Source organism: Abramis brama (assembly GCF_963993115.1).
Source record: "Abramis brama genome assembly, chromosome: 10".
Lineage (NCBI taxonomy): Eukaryota > Metazoa > Chordata > Actinopteri > Cypriniformes > Leuciscidae > Abramis > Abramis brama.
In genome coordinates, this window is record NC_139972.1 from 18,907,061 (window position 1) to 18,926,059 (window position 18,999).

The 18,999-nt window shown below is 37.4% G+C and overlaps 2 protein-coding genes across 5 annotated transcripts in view; one reads left to right on the plus strand and one right to left on the minus strand.

The window, feature by feature from the left end:
* cbl (Cbl proto-oncogene, E3 ubiquitin protein ligase) overlaps positions 1 to 6,246 on the plus strand; it is a 32,846-nt gene extending 26,600 nt beyond the window's left edge. The window contains exons 11-16 of the mRNA XM_084126183.1: positions 41 to 409; positions 503 to 594; positions 1,227 to 1,379; positions 1,468 to 1,577; positions 1,669 to 1,890; positions 3,029 to 6,246. Coding sequence (XP_083982309.1) covers positions 41 to 409; positions 503 to 594; positions 1,227 to 1,379; positions 1,468 to 1,577; positions 1,669 to 1,890; positions 3,029 to 3,297 — 1,215 coding nt within the window. The 3' untranslated portion in view covers positions 3,298 to 6,246. The remainder of the gene's footprint in view (positions 1 to 40; positions 410 to 502; positions 595 to 1,226; positions 1,380 to 1,467; positions 1,578 to 1,668; positions 1,891 to 3,028) is intronic.
* Positions 6,247 to 7,247: 1,001 nt separating this feature from the next.
* The window catches only part of mcamb (melanoma cell adhesion molecule b), a 32,876-nt gene continuing 21,124 nt past the window's right edge, over positions 7,248 to 18,999 (minus strand). The window contains exons 2-16 of one of the 4 annotated variants that reach the window (XM_084125727.1): positions 16,132 to 16,250; positions 15,543 to 15,792; positions 15,357 to 15,427; positions 15,197 to 15,284; positions 14,930 to 15,109; positions 14,569 to 14,702; positions 13,836 to 13,968; positions 13,637 to 13,749; positions 12,706 to 12,850; positions 12,378 to 12,493; positions 12,030 to 12,186; positions 10,671 to 10,715; positions 9,611 to 9,649; positions 9,036 to 9,162; positions 7,248 to 8,738 (exon numbers count right to left, since the gene is read on the minus strand). In XM_084125727.1, coding sequence (XP_083981853.1) covers positions 8,624 to 8,738; positions 9,036 to 9,162; positions 9,611 to 9,649; positions 10,671 to 10,715; positions 12,030 to 12,186; positions 12,378 to 12,493; positions 12,706 to 12,850; positions 13,637 to 13,749; positions 13,836 to 13,968; positions 14,569 to 14,702; positions 14,930 to 15,109; positions 15,197 to 15,284; positions 15,357 to 15,427; positions 15,543 to 15,792; positions 16,132 to 16,250 — 1,832 coding nt within the window. In that variant the 3' untranslated portion in view covers positions 7,248 to 8,623. The remainder of the gene's footprint in view (positions 8,739 to 9,035; positions 9,163 to 9,610; positions 9,650 to 10,670; positions 10,716 to 12,029; positions 12,187 to 12,377; positions 12,494 to 12,705; positions 12,851 to 13,636; positions 13,750 to 13,835; positions 13,969 to 14,568; positions 14,703 to 14,929; positions 15,110 to 15,196; positions 15,285 to 15,356; positions 15,428 to 15,542; positions 15,793 to 16,131; positions 16,251 to 18,999) is intronic. The other 3 variants (XM_084125728.1, XM_084125729.1, XM_084125730.1) reach the window with 3 other exon arrangements.

Below are 18,999 nucleotides of genomic sequence, written 5' to 3' on the forward strand. Positions count from 1 at the left end.
TATTGCAGTTTTGATATCTAGTTTATCATTCACAATCCAGGCCCCATCCCATCACAAGGACAAGCCATTACCGCTGCCCCCGGCTCTAAGGGACCTGCCGCCACCTCCTCCCCCAGACCGACCTCACCCTACTGGCCCTGACAACCGGCTCCCAAGACGCCCTCTCCCCAGTACACCCGGAGAACCTCCTCGCGACAAACTGCCTCCTGCCCCTCCTAACCGCAACATGCCGGACTGGAACTCCCGGCCCGTACCCAAAGCCCCATCACAGCCACCAGCAAGCGGAGAGTCTCGCGGATCTCGAGAACTCTCTAACAGACACTCTCTGCCTCTCCAACTTCCTTCCACGCTCGACGCAAGAACAGAAGGCCCACGAAACAATGGTCCCCCCAGCCTTGACCACCAGCTGGTGAGGACACGCATCCCATATTTACACCATGACATAAGCCCAATTCGATTTTTTTATTTATTTATATCTAACCTTCATGTGCTCAATGTGCAGAGTTTCGTATCATCCATTTCTGGGTCGGAGTACGACAACCCGAAAGTAAAGCCATCTGCTTCAGCTAATGCCATCTATTCCTTGGCAATCAGGTAGGTACCACAAACCCAACATAAAAGCTAGGGCTGCATCAAATATATCGAAATAAAACCGAAATCATGATATGGTTAATGCGATTAGTCAATCTCTTGTGCTGCTGGTAATGTTATTTTTGTATTAAAGGCTCAATTTTATTTTACAATTGTATAATTGCAATGTATTATTCTGTTAATGTTTTTTAATCACAATAAAAACATTATTTTATAGTCGTATTGAATGAGTCAAAAGCTGTGGGGATGTCTTATGTTTTTTTTTTATTATTATTCTGTTGACTTTATGGTTACTGAGGGGTTTGAATTTGTTCTTGTAAAGAGTGAAGCCAAATGTAAACACCAAAATGTAGTTTTTGTTTTGTTTTGTTTTTTCAAATTGTTCAACCCTAAAAGGAACTCTTCAATGTAAAAAGTTATTTTTCAGCATAAAAAAAGAGCTATTGAAGTCACCTGGTGAAATTTCCTGTATTCTTTCATATTGCAGTATATATCGCAGACAAAACCCAAATCTTGCCATGTCCACTTGTTCCTGTAGCAATAATAAAAATGCCCCCTCACTTTCTGCACTATAAACCTGTTAGAAAAAGCAAGCAGTCACATGTATGTGTTGACTCTTCGTCCTGTGCTGACAGGCCTCTTCCAGCAGTTAAGTCGCAGACAGGGGAGGACGCCTCTGAGAACGATGAGGAGTCGGAGTACATGACTCCATCTTCTCGACCAGTGCTGCCCTCTGCTGCAGGGGAGGCTGTGCCCAGACCACCTCCTCCACTTTCTCTCAGTCCCAGGTAAAGTTCATTCACCAGCCATGGACGTGCAGAGCACCAAAAGATCAATCTCTGTCTGTGTACTAAAACTCAGCGTTTACTTCTCTAGAAGTTTGCTCTATGATTTGGAGTCAGAAAGCCCACAGATGTATGAAGCCATGTACAATATCCAAGCCCAGGCCCTCACCACCTCTGGACCACAACAGGCCAGAGACTCAGGTACTGTGATGTGTGAAGATCTTCATCTTCATACAGACAGTCTGCCAGTATATTCTGCCATGTGAAATACTGTGTGTCCGTCCTTGTTCAGATTACTCTGAATTGCCTCCTTTGACCTGCTCTAATGGCCTGAGGGATCCTGTTGGTGCATGTGGTGAGGAGGAGGAGGAGGAGGAGGAGGAGGAGAACAGCTATGACTACCCCAAGCCCCATCTACCTGCCAACCTAGCCCGACGCACGCTTTCAGATGTTAACCCTACATCCTCATCCTTCAGCCGTCTTTCCATAGACAGCGAGTTTGGCGCAACCGGAAGTAAGTCATGCCCAGTGTTATTTTTATTTATCTGTGTGTGTTCTTGTATATATGGTTTATAAGGACACAAATGTGTATAATGACATGGGTATTACTACATAAACATGATTTATGAGGAGACTTCCTATGTCCTCGTGAACCAAATGGCTTAAAAAACAAACAGTGATTACTAAACAGTGATTTATTTGAAATTCCAAAAATGCCAAAAGTTTTCTGTGATGGGTAGGTTTAGTGTTAGGTGGCAGAATATACAGTTTGTACAGTATAAAATCTAATACACCTATGGAGAGTCCCCATAAACCACATGTGTGTGTGTGTGGTGTTTGTAATAATATTATGAATGTATTCATATTTTGAATAATATTTGTATATCTTCCATTTTCAGTTTAATTTTTTTTTTTTTTGTGCTACTCAATTTTTTATAGTTTTTGGTTTTAAATATATCTCTTAAGTGTTTATCTTTTTTTTCCAGTTTTTTTTATTCAATTAATTATTTTAGTAATGCTTATTTAATTTTCGCCTTTAGATTTTCAAGTAATATATTCCTCTAATATTATTTAGATTTTAAATAATATTTAAATTCTCTTCTATTCCATTCTATTCTGTTCTATACAAAAAAGAGAAAAAAAATTAACATTTACTGCGTTAGATTAAACTGAGAAGGGTCATAGCACTTGCATATTGTTGTCCTACTGTTAGTTTAACTGCTTCTATTGTTCTCATTTGTGAGTTGCTTTGGATAAAAGCGTCTGCTAAATGAATAAGTGTAAATTTTATTTTATCCAACTCATCCATTTCCATTTTCTTTTCATATGTTGGCATAATTTGTTTTTGTCTACATAATCGCTTCATGCATTTAAGCATGAAAAGGTTTTTTAGATCTTGAGAAAAGTCATCAGTCAGCTGTGTCCAATCTTTTGTTTTATATTGTTATATTGTTAAGTTTAAATATATTTACAGAGTAAATATAGTACTGTATAATTTCCGTTTAACACCTATATTTATTTTAGATCACATTTCAGCCCCAGGAGAGTGTAATGGTTTGCTTATTTTAGAACAGCAACTGCAATGTGACCATTATCTCAGACTTCAGTGTGTAAATATAGAGACACATTTTATTGTAAATTGTCTTTGGCAGTCATGGACCCCTCTGAAGCCCCCGAGCGGCCTCCCAAGCCTCTCCCCCGCCGCATCAACTCTGATCGCAGGCCCAGCCCGGTTCCCCCCGGAGCGAGTCCAGGGCCCAGCCAGCAGATCAGCAGCGAGATCGAGCACCTCTTGAGCCAGGGCTACTCCCATCAGGACATCCAAAAAGCCCTTATGATTGCACAGAACAATATCGAGATGGCCAAGAACATCCTGAGGGAGTTTGTGTCCATCCCTTCTACTGCACATATCTTAACATAGCGAAACTTCTCTGAGCACCCCGTCTCGGCCCGGCCACACTCATCTCGCATTCATCTCGGACTCCAGAAGAGATGAGCGCGTACTGGCGCTCTAGCTCTTGTGACCACGAGAGCCCCTTTCTCCGTAACACTTCTCGGATTCTCTGTCCTCCTTTGTGCGTGCGGAAGAGCGAAGGCTTCTTCATCCTGACAGCTGGGACAAAAGGTCAAAAATAAACAAAAAAGACAAAAATATGTATGTGTTTATATATGATTTAATATATAAATCAGAATATTGAGTATAGTTAATATATACACATGTATTTTGGAGAGGGTCAGGGTTAGCTGCAGAGATCTGGGCGTGTGAAGTATTAGGCCTCGGAGTTCGGATAGCTAAAGGGAGTTCAGTTAAACAGTGGACTGGTGTGAAAAAATGGCCTTTACTTGTGTTGCTTCGGTACATTTTGTTTTTGAGTGTGTAATTTTCATATTCCGTCTGTCTAGTAGCATGCCGTACGTGTTGGTCTCCACAGCGCAGCCGCCCGTTTCAGAGATACCGGTCAGCCCAAAGCAACCCGTTCTCCGCCTGACCTTGACCTCCAGGGTACTGTGTGAACAATTTTTTTTTTCTTTCTTTTTTTTTTTTCTTCATTTTTTTAAGCGCGTAGTGGTGGCTGGCATCGGAAATGGGCTCTCCGTCAGCCTTGATACATCTGTGTAGCATTACTGTAACTGTACTGTACCATTACACTTCCCAAATGTTTAAGGACAGCCAGTCCTTCAGATTCCCAATAGGAACATGCTGATGAAGGGTACACGCATCGGATGTCAGGGGACATGTAACCAAATTGCTCTAATCTGAATGTGTCATTAATATGGTGGTCTCCGACAGACTTTTGTGAAGTAGTGTGTTTACTAAAGATAGTGTTCTCTAACAGAATAAGGGGCGACAGGTTGGACACAAAGTGAAACCGCTTAGTAATAAAAAATAAAAAAAAAAAAGTATTTGCTTATAAAGGTCCAAGGCCTGGCCAACTTTCTGTATTTGGTGGGGACTAAAATCACTCTTGGGGAGGTTCGGACTTGTGTATGAAGCTGTTCATCTTAGAAACCATTTCATTTGATCACCTTAATATATTGTTATTATTAATGTTGTTATTATTATTATTATTATTATTATTATTTGATTTATTGTTATTAATACAGAAGTGCTTTACTGCTGCTATTATTGTTAGTGCTAAACAATTAAGCCTTAAATGTACATTTGTGAATACTGTGTTTAACCCATTTTAAAGTGACAGTATCGGTTCTGTGTAATTTGGTAATGTAGCATACTTGAAATCAGAAGCAACTTGCGCAGGTGTGAGCCCTGCTGTTTTTTTTTCAGTCTGTGTATGTGTGTGTGTGTGTGTGTTTGTGTGCACATGGGGCGTCTGTTTTCATCCAGGTACGTTGCGTTTTGCTTGAAATACATTTACGTTTATCGAAATGATGAAATGTGTCACGGGGCTCATCGCAGAAGGCCTTATTTATGTTCTTTCCTTGTCCTACGAGGCTGTGGTGTTTACCCCGTCAGCGATCTTTCAGTGGCAGCCCTGTTCAAGCCATGATCGCAGTGCCCATAGTCCGCCTGCTGTTCGGGAGAAGGTTCTTCCCAATCTCCCCTTTGTACTCAGGAATATAGTATATTTCAACAAAATCTACAGTAGTGACTCCGTACTTTAAACCAGTGCACGTCTGTCTCGTAATCAGGGTCAAAACAATTCTAGACTACTTTAAAGTCACTCTCAATGACATCAGCATCATTTTCTTGCAAACCTGTTTTGTTTTTTTTCCCTCTGTGGCTGGTTTTTGCCCATACAATAAAAGTCAATGGGGTCTAAAACAAAATTGTTCCCCATTATCTTTCATCGTATGGACGAAAAAACACTGAGACATTCTTAACAGTTTCTTATGTTCCACAGAAGAAAGTCATACAGTTTTGGAATGACATGAGGCTGAGTAAATGATGCAATTTTAATTTTTGGGTGAATCATCCCTTTCATTTTTCAAGTTATTGCACCAGCACATTTGAATGCACTAGTAATCCGTTGAAGTGAGTCTGAGTCTCTCATGTGGGACTCGAGGATTCATGTCACCCTGTTTATTCCCTACTAGCCCCTTGTGTTCTTGAAAGTGTTGCACTGGCATTGCAGGTACTTCCACGTCTCAATCTTGTAGGTACACACATAACCTTGAGAGCTTACGGTCAGGCGAGCTGGTTATTTTACGTTGTAGGATGATAACTCTTAGTTTGTAGTTTCTGTTGCCTTGAAGCATATGATGGTTTAATACTGATTATTATTATTTTTTACTGCAACATATGAAGTCTAGAGATGAGATACACCTTTTTTTTTTCTTTTTTTTTTAATCATTTCATTTTACTGTACTACTATTTCTTGATATTGATGTGTGATGGACATGTGTGAGTTTGTGTGTACAATATTTGGCACAGTGTACCAATTTGTGCTATGATACTGTCACTTTAAAAGCAAGCGTGTTAAGTTACTTATACATAGAATACGTGGAAATGGCAATGTTTTATTTCATTTTGCATTCCTGTACATGTCAGAATTTTATTTTTGTTTACTGATGTGAATATTACTGTGAGCAGTGCCATATGTTTAGATATGTCTGTAATTTTATTCTGCTACCCAGAAAAAGGCCTTGTTAAAGTGTAAAGAGTGAATGATATCCCTCGTGAATTTTTGGAAAACGTTTCCATTGTCGCTTCTTTGGCTTGGTCAGTGACATAATAGTGAATATCTGTCTGTTTACTAGAATGTCTCTAATCAGACCACAAGAGGGAGCTCTCTCCTCATTTTGCCATAACTTGCCTGAGTATTTCAGGGTTTCTTTCTTTTGTGCTAATTCTCATATCACTTTGGAAGTATGCACAGCGCTATACTGTTAATTAAAACAATAGAACAAATATCATGTTCTCCTGTTTGTTTTTTCAGTAATGCATGGCACAGAACTCTCACTTTCTAATTTGCCTTGCAAAAAATTGTGAACCCCATTATGATTGAAGGGATAGTTAAAGGGATAGTCCACCCAAAAATGAAAATGTTGTCATCATTTACTCACCTTCATGTTGTTCCAAACCTCTATGAGTTTCTTTCTTCTGTTGAACACAAAAGAAAATAATTTGAAGAATGTTGATAACCAGACAGCTGACGGTAGCCATTGACTTCTATAGTATTTTACTTTTTTTTTTTTCCTACTATTGAAGTCAATGGGGTCCGTCAGCTGTCTGGTTATACCGATATTCTTTGAAATATCTTCTTTTGTGTTCAGCGGAAGAAAGAAACTGATACAGGTTTGGAACAACATGAGGGTGAGTAAATGATGGCAATTTTCAGTTTTGGCTGAACTATCACTTTAATAAGAATTTTTTTTTTTTTGGGATCAAATATTAAACTCTGTTTTAAAAGATGAAAATTATATTAGTTTTGTCAGTTAAGTGAATATAGGGAGTGGTGGAGGTATAAAATAATTTCAGCATGGTTCCGTACTAACTTTTGACGTGAATAACGCAGTTTATTAAGTATTCCAGACATTTCATTTTGTTTCAATATTGTTTTAATAATTGATATTATTGAGTTTCCCTGTGTCTCCAATTTCACTTTCCATATGGTTGGACTATATCACTTTAAGAATTTGCCAATTTTTCGTTAATGACATGCCCCTGCCCTGTGTATATTGTTTTACTATGGATGCATTGAGCTGTAAATATTTAACATAAAAAGCTTAAATTATGGTTTTCATCATAGTTTTAAAGTGAACATTTTTAACTATTGTAGGCATATAGAAGAGAGCTCCCAGGACAGCAACATAGCGTTGTGAAATCCACACGTACCGGATCTGGGCCAACACTATGTTGCGATCTGGGCTGTTTTTTTGATTAACAAAAATAAATAGGCCAAACAGTGACACAATTAAGGCTTGAGTAAACCAGCCATTTAATAGAAATTTAAGGACAATTCAAAAACAAGCATTAACAAAAATACAACTGACAAACAAAAACGGTGTAGCATACCATAGGAAATGAAATGCATGACAAGAACTGTTGTACAGAGCCTGTGGGTCTGCTTTGGTTACAGTACAGGGTACAAACTGCATGGATTAAGACCTGCCATGGTACAACTTCAAAATATGGATCAGAAAAAACCTAATAACATAATACAGATTTTTGACCAAAAAAGTATACAAATATTTTTTTCTACTGTCCCTCCATGTGTTAAATGAAAGACTTCCACGTGCATTTTAATATTCCCTCTAAAATTAAAAAAAAGGGAAAGTTGGTCATGTAATCCTTTTAATATTTACATTCAGTGCAAGATGAGGACAGCAGGTCACTGCAGTAAAAAAATAATAATGGCAAAATACAGCTGAACTCTACAGGGAACTTCCATTTCTCTCAGGACATAGGGACATTTTTAGCTCAAACTTTAACTCACTCAGCTCTCACAGTGAACATAAGGAACTTAATTTGATATAGCTAATAATAATAAAAAAACATAGGCATGACATGGACCCAACATTTTGCTTACATATTTGGAAAAAGGTCAAACATGTCAGAGACTTTCCCTGACAAATGTATCTGTCCAGAATCTGCCCTCAAGCTTCATCATTGGGCATTTTTTCAGCGCTGATCCAGAAGAACGTTTACAGTAGTGAAGACGGCTCTAGTGTTTCAGTGCATGGACTATGATGTGGCAGAGGTGAGAGCAGGTTCAAAACGCATTGACAGCACATAGCAAAAAACTATTCTTCGGCACTTGTAAAATGCCCCTCAACGATGTGACTTGCGTTATCAAAAAGATATTCAGGCACAATCTTTCAAATGTTGTTTCAGGCATTTTAAATAGCTAAATATATACAGTATTTCATATATATATGTACACTTTGTAAATACTGGAGCGGGGTCGTCCATGATGAACTTGGAGCTCTTTTGGATCGGCTTGCTGTATATTGAATCAGATTCTAGCGGGTCAAATACAAAACATGGGCAGAAAAAAAGTAGAATTGAATAGAAATTAAAGTAGAGGGGAAAATGTGGACATGTTGTGAGGTCTTTGAGCACTCGTGTTGGGGTTGACCCTGAGACGGAGCGCTGTAGGACAGAGGCCGCTAGTGTCTCTCCGCTTGTTTTCAGTCTTTGACTCTAATTGAAAGGAAAGATCATCAGGTTTTCGTGGCACGTTGTGTGTCAGCCTTACAAATCTTGGGTTTTGTTTAAGATTGGATTTGAGTTCAGTGGGCTGTAAAAGAGCTAGTAATGTGAATCTTTGCTCAGAAGCAATGACCTATTCAGTGGGTGACTTTTTGTCTCCGTTGACTCCCTGTAAAAGCACCGCCTCTTCAGATTTACCGCTCTTCATCTCCATCACAATATCATCCTTGCTGGCCTTTTCCTTCGTGCTGGGGAAAGAAAAGCAACAGATGAGGCATTCATGTTTTCTGTCATGATGGTATTGTACATCTCTCCAGACACATTTAATGTGGACTAAACATTGGATACTAGGACATTAAGGCGACTACTTTTAGACTATTTAGCTTTATAAGTTTACATTTTTTTATCGTATATTTATATTTTATTTCAGCTTAAGTTAATAACAACACTGATTTTAAACGTACAGCGTGTCATTTCTGCAGCATCAAACGAACCAACAAATTCAAACATATTTCTCATAAATTGCTTTTAATAAAAGCACATACAAATCCTGCTTTCCCGAGCGTCCGCAGGGCAGCCTTCCTTTCTTGTAGAGGAAGTAGAGCACACTGCCCAGTATGGCTATGAGGAGCAGGCAGATGATGATGACCGCGATGGCCACTCCACTGCCACCTGAGGGTCAGAGGGGGATGAGGTCAGTACCTTGACAGATAAGAGGAAAAGCTCACACCTAAAGTAAAGCCTGAAAGACATACTTTGGGTGAACATTTCCTACATGTCTAACTGAAATATACAAAGTCTTTGCTGAAACACTTCATTTCCAAAAAGGTTGTGAGTAAAGTGATCTGAATGTGCTGGGTAAAAAAAAAGCAGTGATGTGTGTCGTTGTATGAGCAATAATACGAGCAAAGCATTCTGGAATCATTCATTCATTCATTCATTCTAGAAGGCCAAGATAGGTAAGTGCCACCATCCTACCTAAAATTTTAGACCAGTTTGGTTAAAGTGAAGATTAGCATAATAAATGACTGCTTTCACACAGCGTGGAAGGGTGTTTGTGTGAGCGGTTAGGCTGGCGTTGGCCACATGCCTGGACACATGACAAAGCTGCAGTACAAACCTCTCTGCGGCTGTTTCGGTGTAATGGTAAATCCTGTTGCTAAGACGCAAAGGGATTGAGTTACTACATAGGCAGTATATTAATACATCAGTTTTATTATAATTAGACCATGGGTGCTGTCCTGGACCCTTAGATGAAGTTACTGGTATAACACGTACATTTTAGTGTCTTGCTCTCCTTGTTAAGGGTAGACCAGTGGGGTTTAAACTGTGGTCAAGGGAGCTCAATGGTCTTAGTTTTGGGGTAGAAAAAAGTTACATAAAACATATATATCATATCATTTAATTTAAAATTTATATATAATAGAATTTTCCATATATTTCATTTAATTTCTTTAGGATTTGTTACAGTTAAAAATAAAGGTTTATTATTTAACAATTATGTGTAAAAATGTCATTAATTACATTTTAAAATGAATAATATTTTAATAGTCAATTATTTAATTTTGGTCCACATACATGAAAATATACAGCTACTTGTATATTTTGCCAGACACATTATTGCTATTAACTTCTTGTGTTGCATCTGGTTAGAAAATGATGCTAGAAGCATCCGCTGACATTGAGATGGGCTCATTTTGCTCTTATAACTGTTTATTTTCCTGACTACAGGCATAAACAGACTCAGAGATAAGGGCTCTGAGGACCGCCATAATAAGGAACGCAAACGTCAGCTGATACCCCAAAGTGAGAGTAGCTGCTTCGCCTCATTTGCCCTGATGCCAAACGCTCTGGTCCCATGAGGTCACAGGCAGTCAGCCAGGCCTGATGCGAAGCCTGCCTTTGTCCACATCAGAGCATTTTCACCATCAACCACCTTCTTCTGTTACAGTAAAACTGCTCTGTGTTCAAACACGCACTGCTTTTGACTGCACCTCCAGAATAAATACCACATTAGCTGCCCTCTCAGATGACTGTTTATACGGCACAGATACTGCTTTTTGTCATCAATTCTCAAGTGCTTGTGTTCTGCTACAGTCTAAATATGGTGACTCGCTGCATTCATGGAAGTAGATGTAGAATTTTCAAAGTTTTTTCGAGTGAAAGCTTCAGAAACATACCTTTAGGGCTGATGGCTTGGGTTGTCGTTGTCGTCACACGTGCAACTACAAAAGTAAGATGGTAGAAATAAGGTTGTGTTTTTTAGCATAATTTATACTTTTAAATAAATCGTATACTTTTTTCTGTGCAATTCATGTATTTTTGTCTTGATTTTTTTCATTTATAAACTAATACATTTTATATACTAATACATTCTTAACATTAAAACCAATATGAACTAACAGTGAAGTAACAATTTTAATAGCAAATTAAAGTTCAAATCACATGAATTAAAATATAAATTATATAATGATCAAGAGTGCAAAACACTTCATAATTAAGGTTGTATAGTTAATGCAATGGCTAACATGAACTAACAAAATTCTTTTCTTTTTTTTAAAGAAATTAATCATTTTATTCAGCAAGGACACATTAAATTGTTCAAAAGTCACATTAAAGACATGACGATGTTACAAAAGTTTTCGACTTCAAATAAATTTCATCAAAGATTATTCATCAAAGAATCCTGGGGGAAAAAATTATCATTGTTTCAACAACAAAAAAATTAAGCAGCATGATTGTTTTCAACATTGATGATAATAAATGTTCTTGAGCACCAAATCAGCATATTAGAATGAATTCTGAAGGATCATGTGACACTGAAGACTGGAGTAACGATGCTGAAAATCCCCAATATCACCTGGACCATCTCTGACCGACGGGTATCCTTACATCACTCTATTTCTGACCAATCAGGGACAATTCCAAACATCTTTTGCTAGATCGCAGGAATAAATTACATTTTAAAATATGTATCTTAAAATAGAAACGTGTTATTTTAAATGTACCGACACTTAAGGGTTTTTCCAGTTTGGAAACAGTTGAAATGACAATAAACAAGTGTATGTTGTGAATAATTTGTAGAGATCTGGCAGAAGAAGCAGTCATGATGAACAGCCGATTTGTACGGAGGCATCTGATGACCAAACTACATTGGGATTCGTGAACGAAAAAAAATCAAGTGAGCCCAGAGTGGTTTGTGTTCAGATTGCGTGCTCAGATCACCTCCCCAAGATGGTCTCGGTTCGGTTCGCTTTAAAGGGGTCTAGGATCCTTTGGAGTGTTCACATATGGGCCAAAAATCATGCGAACTGCGCTCAGAAGTGTGAAAACATCCCATCATTTTAGTGTATAGACATATTTTTTTAACATTCCAATTCTGTAAAAAGAATATTGTTTGTCCATGATACCGACTGCATGAACTAGATTTAATATGTGACAAAGATGAATCTAGTTTTTTCAAATGTGGTAACAGTATTCATAAACGGAATATACATTTTAAGTAGAGGAAATCATATAGTCCAAAAACAAAAACTCACTTGCATCAATGCTGAGAGAATCATCATCTGTCCCAAACTCATTGTCAGCTCTGCAGCTGGCTGTGAGTGCAGACGTAGCCTTCACAGAGATCATGCTGAAAACAGCAGTGTCTGTACTCTGGGTCTCCACATTAAGCACAGGGACAGGCTTGCCAGTCTATATATATAAATTGTCAAGGTAATATCCATTAAAAAGAAACTGATTAAGCATGTTTTCACTCACAGCTGCACAATAAAATGACAATGAATGAGCTAACAATGAAACTACCCTTAAATTCTGATGAGTTACTAGCAAAAGATGTTTGGAATTGTCCCTGATTGGTCAGAAACAGAGTGATGTAAGGATACCCGTCGGTCAGAGATGGTCCAGGTGATATTGGGGATTGGGTAGCCTTGTGCATAGCAGGACAGGTTAACAGGACGGTCCGCATTATTGGTCGAATCCACTTCTATCTTAGGCTTTCCTAAAACAGGTTTAGACATTTTTAGTCATGAAAGCAAACATTTTTGGTTTTTGTTTGTTCTTCTATAACACTGATGATGTTTTTATACTAAGCTAATGAAATTTTCTAACCACAAACCCTGAAAGAAATCTTCCTGATTTCAGGTTTTACTATCCTTGTATGTGCACTTGGTTAGGGTTAGTAAGCAAAACCTGAGCCACACACAAACCCACCTCGCACAATGATTTGCACAGACTTCTGTTCTCGTAGCTCAGGCAGGGAAGGGACCATCACTTCACACGTATACATCCCAGAGGTGTCATAGGAGGCATTGTGTAACTTCAAAACATGGCTCTTTTCCACTTCTGAATAGCCTTCCTGTATTGAAATACACCGTCAATTAGATACATTTACAAACTTGAGCATTTCAAGAGAAAGAAGATTTATTGTATTCATTCTGGATATTATTTATGTTGTAATTTTGATTTTGTGTCTTGGTTTTGTGATCTTTGAAGAACACATAGTAAATGTGGTCTTGGTTTATAATTGAGTCTTATTATTTAAAGTCTGGGTTTTAAAACTCTTGATTTGGGTCTCGGTGTAATAATCTTAGTAGTCTACACTTTTAAAAGTTTGGGGTCAGTATTTTTTTTTTTAAAGAAATTATTACTTTTATTCAGTGATGCACTAAATTGATCAAAAGTGACAGTAAAGTTTTTTATATTGTTACAAAATAATTCTATTTTAAATAAATGCTGTTCTTTTGAACTGTTCTTATTTATTCATCAAAGAATCATGGAAAAAAAATGATCACGGTTTCTTCAAAAATATTAAGCAGCACAACTTTTTTTAACATTTATAAAGAAATGTTTCTTGATCACCAAATCTGCATATCAGAATGATTTCTGAAGGATCATGTTAACATGTGAAGACTGGAGTAACGTCTTTGCCGTAAAAACATTAAAATAGAAAAGTGTTTTTTTTAATTGTAAAAGTATTTCACAATATTATTATTTTTGATCAAATAAAATGAAGCCTTGGAGAGTATTAGAGAAAGATTCTTACTGACTCCAAACATTTGAATGGTAATGTATTTCTAGCATCCTAAAATAGATAAATGAGATCATTTATGTGATTGTTTTTGAGTCCATCTTATTGTTGTACCTTATGCCATGTTGTGTTTGTGGGTAAAGAAGACAAGGCGTTGCAGGTTAAGGTGAGATCTTGCATCTGGTCCAGAACTGTCTCCGCTGGTGTCACCACAATATGATCCAGATCTAAAAAAGACAAAAAAAAGTGTTGCTCACCATGGAGAGAAAAGCCGACATAATCTCACCAAAATTGCTGAGGAACGTGCTCTTACAGTGTACTGTGATATTGGTGGAGTCCTCAAATTCAAGGGCTGTGTCAGGGTCAAATGACCAGCACTCATACGTCCCGCTGTCTGATCGCGTGACGTTTTCCAGAATCAGTATTCCATCCTCTTTAGCCTTTATCTGAAATTGACAAGTGAAAATAATTAAAACCACAATGTACTCCAGAACTGCAGGTGATCAAATGAATATGTTCACATGGTTGACACAGATTTCAGAACAGCTGACATTTAAGTTAATTTGTTTGGCGCTTTTTTTCACAATACATTTAGTTTCAAAGCAGCTTCACGGAAAATGCATGTTTCAACATTACAATCAGGAAGTATTCTGTTTTTGTCAAAGTAATGTCCATATCCCAGCTAACAAAAATATGTTCTGGGAACATTTTGCTAATTTCCCATTAAGCTAAGAAAACATTTCTGAATGTTCTCTGAACATTTATAAAATCCTTTTTTGAAGAAGTAGTAACATTTAAAAACCGTTAGACGAACGTCCAACTAAAACATTTCAGAAAAAAATCCAACAAACAATGTAAGGATAACGTTTTTGAGAACATTATTAAAGACCAGATAAAATTGAACGATCATTCTATTAACGTCAGTGGCAGAATATTTGTTCATGACCCTAAGAGAGCCTTGCTAGAACGTTAGCCGAAGTTTGTACACTTCATGTATTCAGTTAGGCAGACATAACATGTATGATTACATCTTGATTTTATATTACCTCTTCATGTTTGAAAGTGAAAGTAAAAATGGGCTGAGGTTTTCCATTTCCCGCACATTGGATCTCCACGGTGTCGCCTTCTTTTATAAGCCTGTCGGGTGTATTTATGGACAGTGTTACCTCTGTTGTAGGGTCTGAAATGATTAAATGAAATAGTAAGACACTGTGCATTGTGCTTGGTAGATTCAATAGATGGCAACACAGAGCACTGTCCACACACAAAAAAATTATAATTCTGCTGTCAATCCACAGGAAAAAGAAAGTAATACAGGTTTGGAATGACATGAGGATGAGTAAATGATGACTATTTAATTTTTTGTGAGAACTAGCTCTTAAAAGTTATTATAGGCTGAAGACTTACAAAAAACTGTGATTTTGATTTGATTGGACTCTGCCATTTTTGATGCACCAGGGACAAAGTATTGGACCTCACAGTAGAAAATGGCATCTTCATCTTCCCTTATGACCTTCATGAAAAGTTTACTCTCAACTGCGACCAGGCCACTGGTTTTGACTGTCACAGACTCCTTGATGTCTATCTCTAAAGGGGATGCAGATGGGTTTTGTCATTGCCAAATAAAATCACATTTTGTTTTGTAGAATGTTAACTGAATGACCCTGTATTTACCACCATCTGAGGGTTGGAGAGGGAATCTGTCCTTGTACCATGTGATGTTGGGTCTAGGATACCCGTCGTCAACTTTACAATTTGCAACCTGAGTAAAAATACCACAATTATGTAAAGTTCATGAAAATGTTCAAAAACAAGTGGTTGTGTTGAGCTCTACCTTTGATGGCTCCTTTTTAGTAACAGAAATCCCTGTGTGTGTAAGTTCAACCACAGGCAGAGATGGTGAGTCTAAAAGAGAGAGCGGTTTAGTGTTAGGATAAAAGGTAAAAATAGGTCAGCATATGATGGTGATCCCTCAGCCTGGCCAGGCTCTTCTACCAGGGACAAGCCTGTTTTATCTTACTGAATACTTGGAGACGAGTGTGTCCTTCTCCACTGTCTTTCAACACATTGTGCACCATGCAGATGAACTCCCTCTGGTCACTCAGTTCCACCGTGTCAATGGTCAGAACGACGCTTCCGACGCCACTCTGAGCGTCATGAGAGTGATTGACTTGAATCCTCCCGGCATAATCACTGCCCTCTTCAATGATCTCAGTCTGATTATCATAGTAGTAGATTCTTATCATGCTTTGGTCCTTGCCTGGCAATTTCTGTACAAAGTCAAAAATAGTGATGTTCAGATTTCCACATTTATTGTACGTCTATGGATTTGTTTGTATTTTCTATTGCGGTTATTTGGGTGAAAAACTGCAAAAATATATATATTTTTTTTGGAAATATTCTTCATTAATTGTTTTTCTATTTATTGTAAATATTTCATACCATTTTGAAAAAAAAAATTGTAAACAACAATATAAGTATACATTGCATGAGTAATTGTACTGAGTTATTGCATTACAATAACAAGAATAAGATACTTCAGCAGATTTTTTGGGGTGGTAATTGTAAAACAAAAGTTATTGTAAAATGTGAATATGCCTGTTTCTCACCGTAAACCAGACTATCATCATTGCTGGTTCCTTCAGAGTGTACATACAGGGGATCGTAGCCTGGTCTTTTAAATATACATCCACCCTGTCTTCCGTGCTCACATCCACTGCGGCCCATGCTAATAAAAAATAAAAAAACATCAAAACACACCGATTTGTCAATAGGCCTAAACTTTGTACTGTCAAAGAAAAGTCAAATCCACAAAATGATGAGGCTCATAGTCTATTTGTTGGACATTTTTTGTGATCCCTATTCCCTAAGCCCCTTCAGAATATCATTTGAATGTAGTGACTCCTTAACAGGAAATGGGCCATGGGGAAGACCACTTCTGATTGGACCACGCCACCCATGTTCCCATGTCGAATGTCCGATCTAGTGGGAGCAAAGCAGTTGAGGGAGAAGATATTATGAGTGGAATTTACTGTGCCCACCCATGTACAGATTAATGTGTAGCATTCCCGCATGTCACGCCTCAGGAGGAAGAAAGACTCGATTTATCTAGAGAATAAGTGACCTACTGTTTGCCAGAAATGAGCTGTTCTCTCCCTTAAAGCATCTTAAATCTTTCTGAATCATGAGGAGGCTGAAACTATTCATCCGTAAAAAACATGATCACTACAAGACAAAAAAACCCCCCACCTTCTAGTTATTCTGGCATGCTGCTTGTTTGTTCTGTGAGGAAAATTGTTTGCTAACTCACCTCACAGTGAAGGTGCATAATCTAGACTTGCATTTCCAATTGATTTTTGCGAATGTTCTTCGATAACCTTTCAAATATATTGTAAATGGCCTTTCTGGCCTCTATGTGGACCTGTGGGCACTACAGGGGGATAATTGAGTATGAAGGATGCTTTCACATTACAGAAATCTGATTAGTTTCTCCCAACAAAGGCATTTCCTGTGCATTAGCGACATTAGTGCAAGGCCGACGATCTTTGTTGTGGATATCAAACATTCACCTTGTTCATGGAGTACAAAAGGGAGGACCAAGGTATCTATAATGCCATGTTTCTGAAGTTTCTGAAGAGTAATGTGGTGATGAAACAAATGCTCTTATTTTTCAAACAAACTGAATTAAATCCTTGATATTTTGATATTTATATTGGTGGTGCTGGTGGTTTAGTTAGCATGCTAACGTTGTGCTGTCTCACACCAGCATGCATGCTGTTTTGCACAATGCAATATTAACGTATGTATGTACATTATAAATCTTACTGGTAAAGTATGACAGTAAACATTTATTAAATTACAAAAGATATCCATTTAAAATAAGTGCTGTTTTTTTGAACTTCTATTCATCATCCTGAAAAAAAAAGTAAAAGAGATTCCACAAAAATATGAAGCAGTTTTAAAAATTGTATTCAGCATTGATAATAATATGAAATGTTTCTTGAGCAGCAAATCAAATCAGTATATTAGAATTATTTCTGAAGGACCATGTGACTGAAGACTGGAGTAATGATGCTGAAAATTCAGCTTTGCTGTCTCAGGTATTTAAAATAAAAAAAACATTGAAATAGAACAAATATTTCACAATATTAGTTTTTACTGTATTTTTCATCAAATAAATGTAACCTTGGTGAGTATAAGAGGTTTCTTTCAAAAACAAATTCTTTCAGAGCCCAAACTTTTAAATGGTATTGTATATTTTAAAAAAATGTCAAGATCTGCCTTTCTTATGTTAAGAATAGAATAAATCTGTAATCATCTATAAGCATAAACACCCAGAATTGGGCGTCATAATGACTAGCATTTCCCTTGATACAACCGTACAGATTACAGAGATAAAATGAAACATAAGAAAGAATAACAGTGTACTCCAATATCTTGCCAAGCTAAAACCGATCTGCAGATAAATGAGTCTGCCAAGATGCCACGACAGCAACCATGCAGAACAGAACATAACAAGCTTCAATTATAGTTAAGAGATTTAGACACACTTAGTAGTTTGACTGATTAAACATGCCACTCTTTTTAGGCATAGAAAAGCTCTCAGACAAAAAAGAATGACCAAAAAAGGAAGAGAGACATTATAATGTGCCCGTGAGCCACTGTTGACAGCCTGATGTCTCCACAGTCTGGAGTGCAGATAACCGTTACTGATGGGTTGTTTTGTGTGATCAGTTGAGTCAATATTAATATAAGTTCTCCTTTCAGAGCACCAGTACTGGGCAAACAGTATGACAAAAGAACAATGAAGCAAAAGTTTCAAACAAAAGACTTTGAGCAGGAAGACACAACTAAAGGTTTCCCAGCAAAGCTGTGAGACATGTAGTCCCAGATGAGCCCAATATTAAGCAGCTGTTCTGCCTCTTTACCTTTACACGAGTTGACAACAAAAATAGCACATCCTGTGACTGTTGGAAGAGAAACAGAAGCAGTCTCAGAGTAAAGAATGAATTTTTCATGAAACCCTGAATGCACAGCGAGAGAACAACTACCGACAGGAAGTCACAGATACAATAGCGTATTAGCATAATAACATACATGTACATTTACATGTAGATACACTAATACACAACAAGGAAGTCTCTATTTTTAATAGGGGTCCACAATATTTTGGTACTATACAAGTTATTAACTGATTTTTTATTTATTTTTAAATCAGTCAATATTGTATATTTAATTGTGCGTATACATTTCCTTTATTTTTCCATTCAGCCTTTGCCATCATCTAATGCTCACACAAGGTAAATCATTAAAAACCCTAATAATTGAATTACACAGATAAAAGTAATCTTTAGCAAATTTGCCTAAATTCACTTTCTAAGTTCACCGAAATAATGTACAATTTTAATATCGGACATTTTAAAAAAAAAAAGAAAAAATTGTTGCCTTATCGATATCGACCAGAATTTCATTATCAG